The 18,838-nt window shown below is 34.6% G+C and overlaps 2 protein-coding genes across 2 annotated transcripts; both read left to right on the forward strand.

Annotated features, from left to right (window-relative positions):
- The first annotated feature begins 746 nt into the window (after positions 1–746).
- On the forward strand, positions 747–6,913 carry LOC143609458 (transcription factor LHW-like). The gene is made up of 11 exons (XM_077084209.1): positions 747–941; positions 1,395–1,897; positions 2,809–2,973; positions 3,062–3,122; positions 3,209–3,250; positions 3,336–3,395; positions 4,275–5,012; positions 5,105–5,210; positions 6,221–6,366; positions 6,445–6,570; positions 6,663–6,913. Exons 2-11 carry the CDS (start codon positions 1,800–1,802, stop codon positions 6,750–6,752), a joined length of 1,632 nt encoding a protein of 543 aa, XP_076940324.1. The 5' UTR covers positions 747–941; positions 1,395–1,799; the 3' UTR covers positions 6,753–6,913.
- Positions 6,914–9,669: 2,756 nt separating this feature from the next.
- LOC143609443 (NADH--cytochrome b5 reductase 1-like) lies at positions 9,670–13,773 on the forward strand. The gene is made up of 10 exons (XM_077084196.1): positions 9,670–9,701; positions 10,446–10,589; positions 10,682–10,823; positions 11,765–11,855; positions 11,967–12,044; positions 12,368–12,448; positions 12,529–12,618; positions 12,700–12,765; positions 13,391–13,477; positions 13,588–13,773. The coding sequence occupies exons 2-10, from the start codon at positions 10,496–10,498 to the stop codon at positions 13,678–13,680; spliced, it is 822 nt and encodes a 273-aa protein (XP_076940311.1). The 5' UTR covers positions 9,670–9,701; positions 10,446–10,495; the 3' UTR covers positions 13,681–13,773.
- The last annotated feature ends 5,065 nt before the right edge of the window (positions 13,774–18,838 follow it).

Raw genomic sequence — 18,838 nt, forward strand, 5'->3', positions numbered from 1 at the left:
ACACAAAAAACCATATATATATATATGTGTGTGTGTGTGTGTGTGTGTGTGTGTGTAATATGTATAAAAAAGTTTGTGCCCCGACCGATGGTACGGTTTACACACCCTCCGAGCCTCTCCTACCCGATTGATATTAATCTGTATGTGGGTTGCTATATCAAGATTTGTGTTGGCCTGAACTACCCAAACATCCCATCGTTTAGAAAGTCAACTTGTTTTTGGTTGTATCATACACCGTGTATGCAACTGACTTAAATATGTATATCATTATGTGATCACACTATTTAGCTCATTATCATTACAATTAATCCAACATTACGTTTATAAACTGATCATTATTGTGTGTTAATCACGAACATAAAAATATACCATGTAATTTATTATTGTGATTTATTCATGAACATATATTTGAGCCAGATAATTGGTCATGTGATCCAAAACAAATTGAAGTTATGTGATCTTGACACGAAACTCAGACAATCCAACCTGATTATCATAACTCGAAACCCAATCAACCCGTATTATTAAATTATCCGAATAACACCCCTAAATTCTAAAAGGTCTAAAACGGACTAAATTTAGTTTTTCAGTTAAATGTGAAAATGAATTGATTTTTCTTTTTTACAATGACGACTTTATTATGTGTTAAGCTACCATAAGAGTTTAGATACCACCTGTGCAAAGCCGACCAGCAATGACGTGAATCTGAAAAACGGAACCGCCCCACGTCATATATATATATATATATTATTTTATATAACAACACACACGACTACTTTCCTCACCTAAACCCTCACTCTCTTCGTGATCTTACTTTCTCTCTCTTAAACGCTTGCATTCTCTCTCTCGATGTTGCTGTGTTTGAATCGTACCAGAGCTATGGAAGCCAACGAATACGAGCTTTATACTCTTTAAATCCACTCTTAATTGCACTACTGCTGGTATGTTATTATCTTCTTCATAATCAGTGTTTAAACCTATCTGATTTGCTAATTAGCATTACTAGCACTCTAGATTGTAGATCAAATGTTATTATTCCTTCCTATTGACTTAAGTTAGGGTTTAATTGCGATGTCTAATTTATATATATACTGCTCCTAGAATAATTGAGTTGCGTGTACCACTGCTACTTTATTTAGATTGAAGCAGTATATATTATATTTTGGTGAAATGCCTAAATTCTATCTTTGTTTATGGTTGAAAACAGTAATTCATATCGTCTGTGTTTAGAGCTGTATGAGTTACTAATTCATATCACTGTTGAGCTCGTTTCTAATTGATTTAGTTGTCAGGAATGCGTGAAATGCCTAAATTGATGTGTATGCTCAAAGATCAACTAAGTTGTGCCTGGATGTTTCTAATGGCTAGCTGACTCATACTTTTTGTGTATGCAGGTTTTTCTGTTTGTTTTAATTTTTTAAAGTTCATCTAGAAGGTGCTATTTTCCTAGGTATTTGCTTTAAAAGAGAGAGCTTTGTCATTTGAGCATTGATTTCTAATTAATGGAAGGTCTTCAAGCAAGCGCCAAATTGAACAGGCTGATTACTTCCTTGACATTGTGTGATCTCTGAATTAGTATTAGATACTTAAGATCGAGAACAAAGGTCGTTTGTTTGTTAGATATGCGTTGTCTCTTAATGGTTTCCTCAGGGCCACCAATAAAGAAACGGTCTGGTTTACGGATTAAACAAGCAGGACGCGGTTCATACAGAGCTAGTTAGCTGTATTTTGTTTTTTAGATATTTTTATCCAAGTTAATCTTTGCTGTACTCGGTGAGTTTTTATATTGAAAAAGTAAGATGGGAGCTACACCTTTAAGGAGGTTTTTACAGAGTCTTTGCAATAATTCTTGCTGGAATTATGCTGTTTTTTGGAAGCTTCTGCAACAAAACCAAATGTATGTCTTGCTTTTCTTCTTTTCTCAGATAGTAATTGTACCATGAAATTTAATCTACGATTTGCTTCTCAAAGTGTTCTTAAACAACAACAAAGGGTCAAACATTTTGTTGCAAGTTGCATTTTTTGTTAAAATGTATAAATTTAGGAATAATGCGTGTTCAGGTCACCATGTATTTTACCTTTTTCATTATGGTCATCCACATATTGAAACTATTTTATATACCACCAAAATATATATCCTGGTTTGTTCATAGTACAAATTTGGCCAAAAACATGTCTGATGACATAGACACCCTCAAAATTTCTGGAAAGACAAAAATATCCCTGTATTAATCTATCGAAAAGCAACCTTTCTTTGTTCTGTTAAGGGACATGTCATATGTTTGAACTTTGAAGTGTTCCTTGGAGTTATTTCTGTTTTTTAAATTATAAGTATAACAAAAGTACCCTTACACTTGGGCAAGAAGCAAAGTCTCATTAGACTTTTTTGTTTATTTTTGTTATTTACCCCTATGTTATATGATAGGGGTGAAGATGTGATTATATTATTAAGTTAACTTCAAAAGTGGTCCATGGAGCAGTTGAGAATCTCCACTAAAATTGTTTTTTTAATAATGACAAAATTTCATTATCTTATTTCGAATTTGATTGTCCACTTACACAAAAGACATGTATATACAAGGCCCACCTCAACACGTATACCCGTACCGACATAACAATTTTTGTTATATACTTTTTAAAAATCTTCGCGTAACAGATCAAATGCTTAAAATGTAGTTTAACTAAAAAGGAAGAAGGTTTAACGAGTTGATCGGTTTAAAAGTATCACACACCATACACAAGTTTTGTAAATGTATAATTGTATACACTGTGTATGTAAATGTTAACAATATTAATCTGAAATTTTAGGGTTTTAATGTGGGAAGATGGATACTTTGGCACCTTAAAAGTTCAAGATTCTATGGAAAATATATATAATGCTGAAACAAGTGCTTATAATGAAACATTCCGTGGAGATGCATATGAATTAGCAATGGCTTATATGTCAACCATTAATTATGCATTGGGTGAAGGGTAAACACAAATTTTCTCTCTTTTTTGTGTGTGTTGTGTGTGAACTTGTTAAAAGCAACAAAATGATATCATTTGTAAATCATTGTAGGGTTGTTGGTGATGTGGCATATACAGGGGACTGTCGCTGGATTTTTGCATCAAATCCTGAGGTTAGTTTCAGTTGACATTAGTAATGTCATATTGTGTTGTCAACTGTAAATTTATCATATTATCCTTATCATTCTTCCATTGGCAGAATGCAGATGAATGGTTGTTACAGTTTGCAGCAGGTGTCAAGGTATTTCTATTATTGACTATCATACCTCATGCAGTTGCATGCTAAATCCTTTTTGACTAATAATTTCGGAATTGCTTCCATGCAGACTATTTTGCTTGTGCCTGTTATTCCATTTGGAGTTCTACAACTTGGCTCATTGGAAGATGTATGTAACGGGTTAAAACGGGTCAGATTGGGTACCAGGTCAAAACGGGTTGGGTTGACTATTAAATAACCTGTCCAAAATGTTCATTTTTTTTTGATAAATAGTTTAAGTGTGTTTGATATGATTACAAAAAGTCCATTATTACATAAATGATTGAACTTTATGAAGGATTTCAGATAGGCCAGTAAACACACTGAACGTTCAGTGAACAGTTTGTGAACCGCTCGACGGGAAGTTTGTTTATGCTCGTTTATTTAATTAACGAACAAGCATGGACAATAATTTTTTTTATTTTGTTAAAATAAACGAACATGAACACATCTCGTTCGTTTGTTTTAAGTTCATTGATGTTTGTTTAAGTTTGTTCTTTTACGCTTGTTAACACATTCATTAACTTTTTTTTGGTCTATTACAGCTTAGTCTATTTTTAATAACTTTTGAGGCCCAACACATTGTTCTTCACGCTGCTTTTAACTACTTTTAACTCGGTTACGTGTGTTCATCTACGACATGTTTAGTTATGTCTGTTCATTTACGCTCGTTCGTTTATACTGTTAACAGACGATATAAACAAACATGAACATGTTCGTTTTCTGAATAAACGAACATGAACAAGAGAAACATGTTCGCTTAATTACTCGTGTTTGATCATTTGCTTGGTTAAAGCTAAACGAACAAACACGACATGCTCTGTTTGTGTTTGTTCAGTTCGTTTCAAGCCTAATTTGGATGGCTATTGACGTTGCCTCTTTTAGTTTAAGTTCTTTTAAAAGTTTTTTACATGTATTATAACCCGAATCGTCTGATTCAAAAGTTAAGAAGTCAAAATAGTCACTTTCTAGTTTTATGCATTGATTTATTTTTGCCTTAATGTTCCAGCTTCTGGAAGACTTACAAATGGCCAACTATATTAAAGATGAGTTCTTTGCACATCAAGATTTCATGCAATATGCTGATGCTTTTGCAACAGACCAGCATTTTTCATCTCAACCGCCAAAAACCATTGATGACATCATCTGGCCAAACCACACACTGTTGACCAAAAGTCTTTCAACATCGACTTCTGATAACTGGCATTCATCTCATTCATCAAATGCTACTGAATTCCCAAATCCACATCAATCCACAAGTTTGATCTATTCTGAGATACCAATGAACCAACAGTTAGTTACTGATGCGGTCCCGTTCTTAAACTTTCCTAAAGAGTGTGAGCTGCACAAAGCTCTGGGTCCCACTTTCATGGTGAAACCACTTTCCATTGCTGACTCATCATCTAGTAAAACCAATCCAAACATGGATGAGAAAATGGGATTTGAGGGATCGAGTTCCTTAACTAGTAACCAGTTAGCACCTGCATGCTTTACTAGGGTAAAAAATTATAACAATAGTTCTTCACCTTCGGGTATTACATATGAGGGTGTAGTTAAAGAATTAACAGAGGAAGAAGGGCAAAATAGTAATTATGACGCTTTGCATCAAGTTAAAGGTTCAAAAGCATCCGCTGCTAGCAAAAGACGGGTCAAATCGGGTGCTAAACAGAAGGCTAGACCTCGAGACCGACAATTGATTCAGGATCGGCTCAAGGATTTACGTGAACTTGTCCCAAATGGTGCAAAGGTTGGTTTATATGTTACCTTTATTTTTTTGATGTTTTCCTTTATATTAATTTATTGGTCATATTTATTTAATCTAGTGTCGTTTGAATGCAGTGTAGTATTGATGGTCTACTGGAGCGAACCGTAAAACATATGATGTTTTTAGAAAGTGTCAGTGATCGTGCTGTCAAGTTAAGGCAGTGTGACCAATCAGAGGCAAGTGATTATAATTTATCGTTATTTTTATAGGGCAAACTGCTCGTAATATAAATGAAAATATGAATTTCACACTTCATTCTGATTTTATTTATTAATTATTTTATATACTTTAGACTCATTATGTGTTATTTCTATATTTTTTTGAATTGTAACTTTTATTTATAACATAATTTATCATTATTTCATTTTATAATATTTATTATTAAAATATGTATATAATACATTAAATAAATTTTTTTTTCAAATAAAGGCTCGTGAGCCAACTTGTGTCTTGAGCTTGAGAAGTGAAGCCGGGCTCGGGCTTTGTTTATCAAATAAGCTTATTTTAAGGCTTGAGCTTGGCTCGTTTCGACTCACGAGAGTTTATCCCGTGAGTCCTTTTCTTCAAGCTTGAGCTTTGTTCGTTTGTTATTTATTTATTAATTTATATACATATTTTTATATTTTTATAGTTATAATTTTTTATGTTTAACAAAATATATATTATTTTTATTTATCATAATATTATGGATAATATATATTATTATAAAAATATATATGATAACTTGAATAAGAGTTTTATGAACAATAGGTTTGTTTAGGCTCGCGAGCCAGCTCGGGCTTCAGTTCGTTTATTAACAAAGCTTATTTTAAGGCTCGGGCAGTTTGGGTCGTTTAAGCTCGGCTTGGTTTGAGCTTCTAACGAGCTGATATTGAGTAGCTCAAGAGCCGATTTGGCTCATTTGCACCCCAAAATATAATAGCAACCAATTTCAAATTAAGCGGAAAATATTTTTGTTACCAATTTTTTAATATATGGTTTTTCTTTAAAATAACTAATAAATTGTAAGTTGGCTTCTAGTTTTGCGCATAATCAAAGTTGTATAATTTACCCTTAAATCTTATTTAATCTTATTTTCTTTTTTCTTTTTATTATTCTGTGTGTCAAACTGTCAATGGACATAAGTTTGTACAAGCTTTACTTGAGTTTCCTTCTAAAAGTTGTATACTACCCGTTTGATTTACAGAAAGCAGGAACTGGCCTGAAGAATAATTCAACACCCGTGGTCAAAGATAGTCAAAGCGGGGCCAGCTGGGCATTCGAAGTAGGAGGCGATTCAACAGTATGCCCCATACTCGTTGAAGATCTTCAATATCCTGGTCACATGGTTGTAGAGGTCTGTATGTTAGCAGTTAGCACTTCCTGTATTTCTAATATTTTTGTTATTATATATATATTTTGTTTCTCGTTACAGATGATATGTGACGATAGCATTCGTTTTCTTGAGATAGCTGAGGTGATACATGTTCTTGAATTGACAATTTTACACGGAGTGATGGAGAAACGGTCTGGAAACACGTGGGCCCGCTACATTGTCGAGGTATGCACTTTTTCTAGTTTTTTTGTTTTTTTTAAAGTAATGATACATTACAAGACATTAAAAAGTTGTGATCTGTTTTTTTATGTGTGCAGGCTCCAAAGGGATTTCATAGATTGGATATATTTTGGCCATTGATGAAGCTTTTGCAGCAACAACCTAGTACGATATCTACCAAAATATGATGCTATGTGAATGTCTTTAAGTCAGCTTGTTAAAGTTTAATGTTGTGCTTATTGTATGGTAACCACTTAATATCGACTGTTAGTTTGAGTTGGTTTGTAGCATAAATCATATTTGTGACGAACATGTACATGCCGGATTTATTGGTATGTGAATATTTATGTCAACGACTCAACGTACTGTTTAGGGTGTTTAAGATCAGGATAAGAAAATGGTGGATAAGTAATTTTGATAGGACAAAGATAAGGGAGGTTTGTAAGTAATGTTTCGTTTTTTAAAATCACCAACGCGTTTTGGACGTAATGGTAGTAGATGAGTGGAGAACTCCAAAGTTAAATATGCTCATATGTGAGTAGTACTGTAGTAGTAGGATGAGTGACCTCTTGAGAAGTCTCCACATGGGTAACTAAAAACAAATTTGTGAGTTTTTTGTGGGCAAAGCGGACAATATTGGTGGTACGAGGGGTCGGGTGTTTTACGATAAGTCCTTAGATTACGATAAATTAAGGGTAAATATGTAATTTTGTTTAGTTTGAAAGATAAGTTGTGTTGTGATTGGTGAGAAATTTAATTACATATATTTTATATTTGACATAAGTCCACTTATTTTTTCTCTCTGTTTTACATAACTGAATGTTTTTGTCTATTTTTTCGGTTTGACAATCTTGCTGTAAAGTGTGGGTTTGACGCCCTCTCTTTAATACATGGGTTTGATAAAACGTTTTTAACATTTACTTTTCATATTGTTTTACGTCCCGTTGCAACACAAAAACCTAAATACTAGTTGCATACAAGTGTAAATGGGTTATGGCTATGGCTACGTAGAAATAAAACTCTTTTATCTATTATAGCTGCCAGAGATTCAAGTTAATAAAATAACAATATAATACATCTGACGCCTTTAGTTCTATCAATATCTGAAAGTTAATAGTTATCTTTTAGACAAACCACAATAAGAAGGTACAAAAACATCCAAAAACATACATAGTCAGCTTTCACGTTATAAAAACATAATTCTGTAAAAACACCCAATAAGAAATTCTAAAAACACCTAAAAACATTGTCACTTTTTTATCCACTACCCAACCCCCACCCAGCCCTACCATCCGCAAAAGGCCATCCAACTCATTTTTTTTAGTTTTTGGTGAAGAACTTCTTTGAAAAACGTCTCCTGAAAATTAAACCCATAATAGAGGAAACGAATAACGTGTAAAAACTCCAGAAGAAAGCTTTTAAAAACACCTTATTGTGAATGGTATCAATAATGCAACTTATGTTTTTTAATCCTTTAATAAACATAAATATAAAATCAAAACAAATAAAAGGTAATAAGTCCACGATTGTGGTTGTTTGGTCAAATTTTAGTGGCGTCTTAATTTATTGCTGCTCGCTCGCCTCCAATAAAGGAGTTGTTAAAGTTATTTTATTGTCTAAATTTGAGTATTTAATAAAATAATATTATTTAATTGGTTGAGAAGAATTTCCATGTGTTATTTTTTTAAAAGTAAATAATTATTGTAATTTGAGGAGTCTTATTTGGGAGGATTTATGTCGGTTTAAAGTGTAAAGTTGAATGATTTTGTATATAGGAGTGGTGTTGTATTATTCCTAGCTTCTTGCTAGTTCTAATATATTTATCTTTATTCGCCGTTAAAAAAACAAAAAATTATTATACTTTAAGTTAGAATATTTCTTTATTTGTTTTTGAATAACCATCTATATCTAGAATATCATATTTATCTATTACTTAATTGGATAGTTAGTTTTATCGTCTAGTCATTGTAACTTGAGATAATAAAAAAAGAATATAGCCACAAATCTTCTTATATGCCATATTTTATTATATCTAATTGCCATTAGTTAGTATCATGAAACACTACATAATAGCTTATAGTATACACCTCTGAGTTCAATTGTTTAATAGTACATCTAATGTAAAAGATTACCCAAGCAAGAATCATAACTTAGCTTTAGAAATGTGAAATTAATCTTATATTCATAATTATATATATATAATTGTAGCCGTTTTAACCTATTTTTGCATATTTCTTAAAATTTCAATAACCTTTACCTAAGTTGCCAACCTTAGGTCTTAACGCCCACAACAATTTAAACTTGATAAAAGTCACCCTTCAATGTCTACCCAAACATGCACGGTTTAATTGACCACCCCTTGCTTTATATCTACGTACTCAACATGCACGCCCACACACATGAGGTCAAGCATCTAACCTTTTTGTGTGCGTTTATGAAACAATGATACAAGTTTTGGGATTTTACTCATTTTAGTTTTCTTGCACGAATTGATTTCACATACAATACAAACACCAGTAAGATACATAATCGTCCTGGATTTAACATTTTGTAATTTAAGCTTGAGTTTAGCATATACTTATTTAAAAAATTTATTGTACAAACATCGATTTAATCTTAAAAAACCATTCGAACAAAACAGTCGTTTAGATTTGCAAGTCTTGTTTATTATTTTAATAACTTAATAATTATAGTCTCGAGTACGGACTCAAGCATATTTAAGCTCGACTCATTTCAAACTTTTAATTGGTTATATTAAATTGAGCATTAGTCCCCAACCACTACTACAACTAATACCAACAGTGTAGTGAGCAAAGGGGATCAAAATCCATGGGCGGCCGTTGCATTTGCATGACCAATAGAGATAGAGATACTTTATTATTGTTCTGGTTAGGTAGGCGTGACCATCTATGTATATATATATATATATATATATTGATACACGTATACGAAGGCAGGCTTCCTCCAAATTTTGACTCATCTACTCTGTTTATTTCTCACACTACACTCTCCGGTACGTACGCTTCAGTTGTCTTCTTCCAATTACTACTACTACTACTACTAATTGATTGATTGATTGATTGATTGATTGTTGTTTAATTTCAGGTTTTGATCACTGACTGGTGGCAAAATTGGAGGTAGATTTTAAATACTTTCCTATTTGCATTTCGATATCATAAGTGATTCATTGTGTATTATTAGGTTTAGATACAGATACTTTATTTTTATCACCATAATAATTAATCGATTGATTGACTTACAAATGTGCTAAACCACCTCATCGAATCGAATGTAGCAGCTAGCAGATTAGACTAATTACAGCATGCACTTAACTAACTTTACATCATTATAAATAACATTCACTACACTAGGCATATATGTGTACCTGAATCTGGTGTTTTGATGTATAAATTATTGCCAATCACCTATTATAGACAAGCATTGTTAGTCACATTGTCTAATTTCATTATACACATTCACACATATAGATTATCGCTTTTCTCTCGAGTTTTTTTTTACAGAGTTTCATTTCCTTGAAGTTATAAGTTATTTGTTTCAATGCACACTAGACACAAATGAAACCGAAAATATCAGTGTATCTTCATAAGTGTTACAAACATGTTTTATCCCTTGAATACATGTAATATGTTTTGCAACTTAGAACTTATAGTTTCTTGGGGCATTTTTGTACATATCACGTTATCGTACAAACATACATGTAAAAACTTAAAAGAATTACCTTCGGTGCACATTGCACTAGTGTAGAATCATTAATGCATTATATGCTTCTTGTTCCGAGAACTTAAAGCATTTGAAGAAGGTGTTATAATTAGTCCATGTTTATCGTACCAACAACTTCTCTTTTGTGATGAATATTTCAGACAAGATTGATCACGGATCATCATAGCAAAATTCAATTCTTTGCTGAGCTATGAATTTCCTAGAACAAAATGAGATCCCGATAGTTATTGCTGTTTTTGCTGTTGCCATTGTTGCATTCTTACTTCTTTCCAAGAAACCTAAAGGTTCGATATACTCACTCTGAACCATTATCCTTTAGGTTCATCAATTGCGGCTACAGAAAATCTGATTATAAAATGTTTTTTTTTGTGACCAGGGTGTATAGATCCGGATAACTTTAAAGAATTCAAACTTGTGAAACGCACGCAGCTTAGCCATAATGTGGCCAAATTCAGATTTGCTCTTCCTACACCCACTTCAGTTTTGGGACTTCCTATTGGACAGCATATTAGTTGCAGGTATATGACTCTTGAAACTTTATCTTGCCGAAAAAATAGATACACCATGTCGTCATTTGCTTACTAAAAACTGACAAAAATTTACGACTCCCCTGATAAATATTGAGAATTACATTGAACCTTATACAGGTGGTAGAAATGAAAATCTTGGTTTTTAACTTGTAACATATGCATATTAATTTTGATCTCAAAGTTGAAATGTATCATTGTTACTTAGATCTGGAAAAATGGTGTGGTATAACTCATTTTTTACAAGTATGCCTAATGTCTTACAACCAAATGGTTGTAGGTTCTAGCCTCACTTGAGACATGGGTAAAAGGTGGGAAAAAATTAGCTGTTAAAAAACAATGTAACGAACCAAACTTTCAATGAACCGTTTGGCGGGAAGTTCGTTTATTTTCAGTTTATTTAATAAACAAACGAACATATACTGATATACATAAGTTTTTGTTCATTTACTTAAACAAACGAACATGAGCATATGTCCTGTTTGTTCATTTATGTTTGTGAGCATTCGTTCATTCATGTTCGTGAACGTCCGTTAGTTTAGATTTGTTTGTTTATGTTCATGTATATCATTTAAATTTCTTAAGCGTATTACAATTTAGTCTTGTTTTATGAAATTAAAATATCATCCATTACAATTTAGTCTATTTTATTATTTTTTAAGCCCAACAAGTTGATGTTCACTTTTAGTTTTAATTGGCGTTTGCTAAGTTATGTCCGTTTATGTTCGTTCACCTGTGTTTCATTTGCGTTCGTTTACGTTTATGAACCGTTCTATTATACTATTAACGAACGAACATAAAAATGTTCTTTAACTTAACGAATGAACATCAACAAGAAAACCACGTCCGTTTAATTGTTTGTTTTCGATCGTTTGTTCAAAATGAAAAAAAGATGACCAATCACTTTGCTTTTTTTAAATTTCATAATTTAGGGGTAAGGATAGCCAAGGTGAAGAGGTTATTAAACCATACACGCCAACCACTTTGGATTCCGATCGTGGATATTTTGAGTTGGTTATCAAGGTATATATTCATAAATCTTTAAAATTCTTTCTTATTCTTTTAATTGATCATTTCAAATTAATCATATTTTATATTCCATATAAATCATGAAATTATGCTGCTCTATTATAGATGTATCCACAAGGTCGTATGTCCCACCACTTTAGAGAAATGAAAGAAGGTGACTTTTTGTCTGTGAAGGGACCTAAGGTATGATCATTTTTAACTTATATATATTAGAGATAATATATTATTAGTGTTTATTACTACATTATTATCATGTTTAGAAGATATCATCTGATTAGGTTTCTTTTGTAATCATCCTCATTGTATCTCTATATAGTTGACCAGTAATTCATAATACCTCATGGGGTTTTCATTATTCCACAATTTATTGTTCAAAACAATCTGTATTTGTATTTGTTAGTATACATAATATTATATTCTATTAGTCATTCATCTAACTAGTAATGCATAATGTGCTTCCTGCTAATCTTAAACGTTTAACTTGCCGTTAAATTTGTTAATTTCAGGGACGATTCAAGTATCGACCCGGTGACGTGAGAGCCTTTGGAATGATTGCTGGTGGCTCGGGCATCACCCCAATGTTTCAGGTGTTAATTAGTATTATATCTTGAAAAGTTAGAAGATATTTCTTTTAAAATATGTTGAAAATTTATATTTTTAAACCTAGGTTGCGAGAGCTATTCTAGAAGACGAATCAGACAAGACCAAGTTGGATCTCATCTACGCTAACGTCACATATGATGACATTCTTCTTAAGGTTATTTATTATTTGTCTTAAGGTGTATATGCTCTTGTTTTTAGTAACATTTACTTAATCAACTCATTGGATGACTTACAGGAAGAATTAGACGCACTTGCCACTAAACACGCAGGCCGCTTCAAAGTTTACTATGTATTAAATGAGGTAATAAAATTTACATATGATTTAAGGTTGATCGGTTTATTTATTTTTAACTTTGGTCTTTTCATCATATTGAAAACTTTTATCTCAATGATTTATATATTGCAAATATACTTAACAATATCAACCTTAATACATTTTTACGCCCTGCTTGCGGTGCGGGCATATAATGTATATATGTGTGAACCCTCGGGTGGGCAAAAGTAAAAGTGCACTAATTTTGACGTTATTTTACTAATCTCGTGAAAATAACGTTAAAAGTGGCGGAAGGTTAATCAGGCATCATGCGGTGGCGTTGATAGCCGAAAGACAAGGGCACATGCACCAATCAGCCGGTGTCCCTGATGATTGAGTGCTATGTGCCTTATGTCCAAGGCTTGATGCAAAACTACTATCGAGCCGGGGGTCTCACCGGAAGCAGCCTCTCTATCCCTATGGGATAGAGGTAAGACTGTCTACATCTTACCCTCCTCAGACCCTACCATAGCATTGCTATTGGTGGGATATACTGAGTACGATGATGATGATGATGAACCGTCAAATTTTGCAAGTGAACAATTATTTTCTGAAAGATGTTTATATAGAAATGTGGATACAACGTGTAACGGTATGTTTTGTACTTTTGAAGCCACCTGAGGGATGGACAGGTGGCGTGGGATTCGTAACGAAGGAAATGATTGAAGAACATTTTCCTGCTCCTGCTTTTGATATCAAGGTATGCTTTCAATGTTTCTAACTTTTTCATAAACAAGTAGCGTGTGAATATGATTACAAATGTAATAACTGTAAAATAATTTATATGGCTTTCAACAAATGAACCTGCAGATTCTAAGGTGTGGTCCGACACCAATGAACAAGGCCATGGCTGCTCATCTTGAAGCTTTGAACTATGAACCAGATTTGTTGTTTCAGTTTTAATTTTATTTTTGCATCTGTTGTATTTGAATAAGGTATGATAGGACCTGGTTGTGATTGCTATATTTAATTTTATTCCGGCATTTGGAATTCTTACCTCATTTTTAGAATATGCTATCTTTAACGGATCAACCCGGTAAAAATAAAAGCTACGTATTAGCTAAACATGAAATGAGCCGTAAGTCACCAAAAAAGTTGGGTTCATTTCATATACGAATAATACTTGGTAACTATAGAGTCACCAAGTTATTTACTATAAACTATAAAATTAGGAATCAATCTGGTACTCTGGCTTGACCCGTTTCTACATATACAAAAACTATCCGTCCGTTATCAAACACGTGAGTGTAATTAATTGATAGGCAAAAAAATAAATAATCTATTTTTTGAGAAAACGGGGTTGCCTTGTTAGACGTTACACTACAATACAGTTATAACTTGAAAGTACATGTGAAACAAAGACAGTTGCTCGACTGCTCGGCTATTGACTAGTGACCTCGATGCAGTTAGAAACTCAGAATCTCTAAAAATAATATTAACACATATATAAAGTAATTAATATTTGGGCGTTACCTCGGACCTATAATATGAAAATAACTTTTGTAAATAACTAGATCAATGATCTGGTGTTAGACATTTAGTCTGTTTTGCATATAGGTGTGTTGGTATTAGAGATTAAATGCAGGAGATAAAAGAACACAATTGAAAGCTCAATGGTAATTTTGATTTAGGTAAATTCTTGAGTACAAGGACCGAATACAACTGAACTATAAATAGGAAAGCAAACATAACGAACTAGAGGTTTTTCAGTTTGACTACAACTTACTTGACCTATTATTCAGCAACCTAACAACCAAATACTAAAATAACAAACTGAACGTTAACATGCACGTGGGCATATCAACAGTATTATTGAGCTTAAGTCCATGCACATGTACCATGTGAGCTTTAACCACTGAGTTTGAATTATTCTTCATTATGCCCCCTTGATTCAAACTCCATAACTCCAAGTTGATGCCGGAAGAACACAAACTTCTCTTTTGTTACTTGCTTAGTCAGCACATCAGCAACTTGTTCATGGGTGCTACAGAATTGAAGAACCACTTTTCCTTGCTCCACCATTTCTCGTATAAAGTGATATTTTAGCTCGATATGTTTGGCTCTGCTGTGATGACTAGGATTCTTTGACAAGTTGATAGTTGACTTGTTGTCACAGAAAATAACAGTGGGACCCTCCTGTTGTAGGTCAAGATCTTCTAGAATCCTTCTAAGCCAAATTGCTTGGCATGCAGCACCTGTTACAGCAATGTATTCGGCCTCCGTACTTGATAGAGCGACTGTAGTTTGTTTCTTGGAGCTCCATGACACAACCCCACTTCCCAAAGTGAACACATAAGCTGATAAACTTTTCCTGTCATCAACATTGCTGGCCAGTCACTGTCACTGAACCCCTTCAAGTTGACATCTTGATTCTTTGTATACCATATCCCATAATTGCTAGTACCTGCAACATACTTAAGAATTCTTCTTGCAGCACCAAGATGAATTCTGGAGGGCTTTTGCATAAATCTTGAAACTACACTAACCGAATGAGATAGGTCAGGTCGTGTATGAGTGAGGTAAATGAGACCTCCCACCATGCTTCTAAACACTCTTCATTCACTTTTTCTGCATTGTCTTGCATGGAAAGTTTTTCATTACAATTCATAGGGGTACCTTCACTTTTACTTGTCACATGAAACCTATGGAGTAAGTTTTATGCATACTTTTGCTGATGCAGAAAGATTCCCTCTTTGGTTTGCTTGACTTCTAGGCCCAAAAACAGCTTTAGATGACCCATGTCAGTCATTTCAAAGGCTTGCTTCATACTTTCTTTAAACTCTTGAATTAATTCATCATGAGAGGAAGTACATATGATGTCATCCACATAGAGACATACATATATAATTCCTGATTGAGTTTTCTTGACATAAAGAGTTGGTTCATTTTGACTGCGTTTGTAACCTTGCTCACTAAAATACCAATCAATCTTCGAGTACCAGGCTCGTGGAGCCTGCTTCAACCCATACAAGGCCTTCCTCAATCTATATACCTTCTCTGGACTTGTTTCAGACACATAACCCTCAGGTTGTTCTACATAAATTTCCTCGGACAATTCCCCATTCAAGAAGGCTGATTTCACATCAAGTTGGTGAACAAACCAACCTTTGTGAGCTGCAACTGCCAAAAATACTCTGATAGTTTCAAACCTGGCCACAGGAGCAAACGTTTCCTGATAATCAATACCAGGAAGTTGAGAATACCCCTTCGCGACCAACCGAGCCTTGTGCTTTAATAAATTTCCATCGACACCCACTTTGGTTTTGTACAGCCACTTAATACCAACCACATTCTTCCCCGAAGGCAAGGTAACCAGTTCCCAGGTGTTGTTCTTCTCAATAGCTTGTAATTCATTTTCCATTGCCTTAACCCACTCATCATTCTTGGCGGCTTGAGTATAAAGAATAGGATCCGTAATACTCAGTGCAAATTGACATGAGAGTAGCTCATTATCACTGTCTGAAAGACCTTCACCACTGTGGTAGTCATTAAGCCAAGTAGGAGGTTTGAGAGGTCGTTTGGATGAGGTGGCAGTTGGGTTTTGTTGAGAAGTATGGTGCAAAGTAGATGAGGTATTCGAAGTATTTGAGGTATTGACAATATTTGGTGTTAAATTTTGTGAGTGTTGAGGATTTGTAGGATTAGTATAGGTAGGTTCAAGGGTAGTTGTATGTGGTGGAGTAGGGTCATTGTCATGTGGTGGAGTAGGGTTACTGTTTGAGGTTGTATCAAGTTGTACTTCTGCATGGTTATAAGGAAAAAGGTCAACAAAGGCATAAGTGTCATCATTACTATCTTTACTTGGTTTCCAAACCCATTTTTGACTTTCAATGACTTCCACTTCTTTATACCTTTTAGTGAAAACTTGTTTGCTAACTGGATTATAGAGCCTATACCCATAAAGTCTATGACCTTGGGTATTATATCCAATGAGGATATATCTGCCAGCTCTATTATCAAGTTTCCTTCTCAGTTGAGAGAAGGTGCAAGACCATATGCAATACTACCAAACATTTTCATTAGTGACACATGTGGTTTGGTACCTGTCCAGGCATGTAGTGGAGTTTGATTCACGAGAACTTTTGTCGGTGAGCGGTTAATCGTGTATACTGCAATAGAGACCGCTTCAGCCCATAGAAAATTGGATAGTTCTTTCTCCTTCAACATGCTTCGAGTCAGATTCATTATGGTCCTGTTTTTCCTCTCCACAACACCATTGTGTTGGAGAGTATAAGGGGCCGTAACTTCTCTTCTTATGCCAGCCTCATCACAAAAATTATAGAATTCTGTTGAACAGAACTCACCCCCCTCTATCAGATCTTAGAACTTTGATCTTATAGTTGCTTTCATTCTCAACCATACTTTTAAAGAGTTTGAATTTTCCAAATGCTTTACTTTTGTGATGCAAGAAATAAACCCAACACATACGAGTCAAGTCATCAATAAACAGTAAATAGTAAAGACTGTTACCTAGACTTGGAGTTTGCATGGGTCCACACAGATCAGTATGCACCAGCCCCAGTTTAGTAGATGCACGCCAGGAGGTAGAGTTGAAAGGCTTTCTTGTTTGTTTGCCAACAATACAAGATTCACACTTGAGAGTAGCATAAATCTTAGGCAGCCCAATTACCATCTCTTTTTCGTGTAGCTGTTTGAGTGCATCAAAGTTAAGATGGCTGAACCTTTTATGCCATTTGAAGGCTTCTTTCTCCTGCTGAGTGGGAACTGAATTGTCTTCTACTGTCATAAGACTGGTTGCATCAAACACAAACATATTATTAGTAGCAACAAGGATTTCTATAATAGCATGACCTGTTGTCTTGCTTTTGATCACACATTTTCCATCATCAAAGCAAACTGAGTAGCCCTTCTTCATCAACTGACCCACACTCAGCAAGTTTTATTCAAGTTTTGGAGCATAATAAACATCTTCAAGAAGCTTGAAGGTGTCATGACCTGTCTGGATTCTGACTACCTTCAACTTCTAGTCTTTTCTTGTCACCAAGTTTTACACCCAATTTGAAACTTTCATCCAAAAAGGTGAAGCTATTCTTTGACCCTGTCATGTGGTTGGAACAACATGAGTCAACAAACCACAGGTGTGATTGTGTTCCAACCTCTTCGGTTTTGGTCATCAACATGAATGTTCTTCATGACATGTTAGTAGTAGGTGTTGAGTTTCATTTTCTTCTGTGTGATTCACCTCTTCATCTTCAGCAATATTGACCTGAGCCTCATCATTGTAACAACAGTCCCTCTTAAGGTGACCATATTTTTTGCAAACATGGCATTGGGGAACCTTGGATTTGTCAAAGGTACCTCTGCCACGTCCAGCACCTTTTCCTCTAAAGTTTTCACGACCACGTCCTCTTCCACGTGTGACTCTGGAAGGGTCTTGGAATACTTGTAGGGCTTGTTTATCTTGGTGCTTCACCCATTTAGTGTTTTTCTCTGTTGATACGAGCCGTCTATTGATACGTTCTTCTTGTGATTGAAGTAGACCCATCAGCTTCACGGGTGTAACTTCAGATAGATCAAACGTAACCTCAATAGACGGTATAACATAATCATACTTTTGTGATAGGCTTCTTAGAATTTTTTCAACAATCTTCTGGTCAAGCAACTCTTCACCATAGGACCTTTGAAGCCCTACATTGTTCATGACTCGAGAAAAATATTCACCTACGGCTTCATCATCCTTCATACTCAAGTTCTCAAACTCACGTCTGAGTCCTTGAAGCTTGACTGATTGGACTTGTGAATCTCCCTAGAACTCCACCTGCAAAATATCCCACGTCTCCTTGGCAGAGTTGGCTGCAGCAATCCGAGAAAATAGGTGGTCATGCACCCCTTGTTGAATCAACGACATGGCTAGTGCATCCTTCTTTCGAGATTCTCTACGACCTGGTGATTCATCATGGAGTGCTGTTACACCAAGGTAAACAACATCCCAGAGTTCACGAGATCGAAGTATGGTTTTCATTCGGAGGCTCCAGTGTTCGTAACATTCTCCATTAAACACTGGAATGATAGGATTAGGGTTAGAGTTTGAAGCGAGTGC

The sequence above is a fragment of the Bidens hawaiensis genome, unplaced genomic scaffold, assembly GCF_021521415.1.
Source record: "Bidens hawaiensis isolate Kalapana, Puna unplaced genomic scaffold, B.hawaiensis_p1.1 tig00419641_1, whole genome shotgun sequence".
Classification (NCBI taxonomy): Eukaryota; Viridiplantae; Streptophyta; class Magnoliopsida; order Asterales; family Asteraceae; genus Bidens; species Bidens hawaiensis.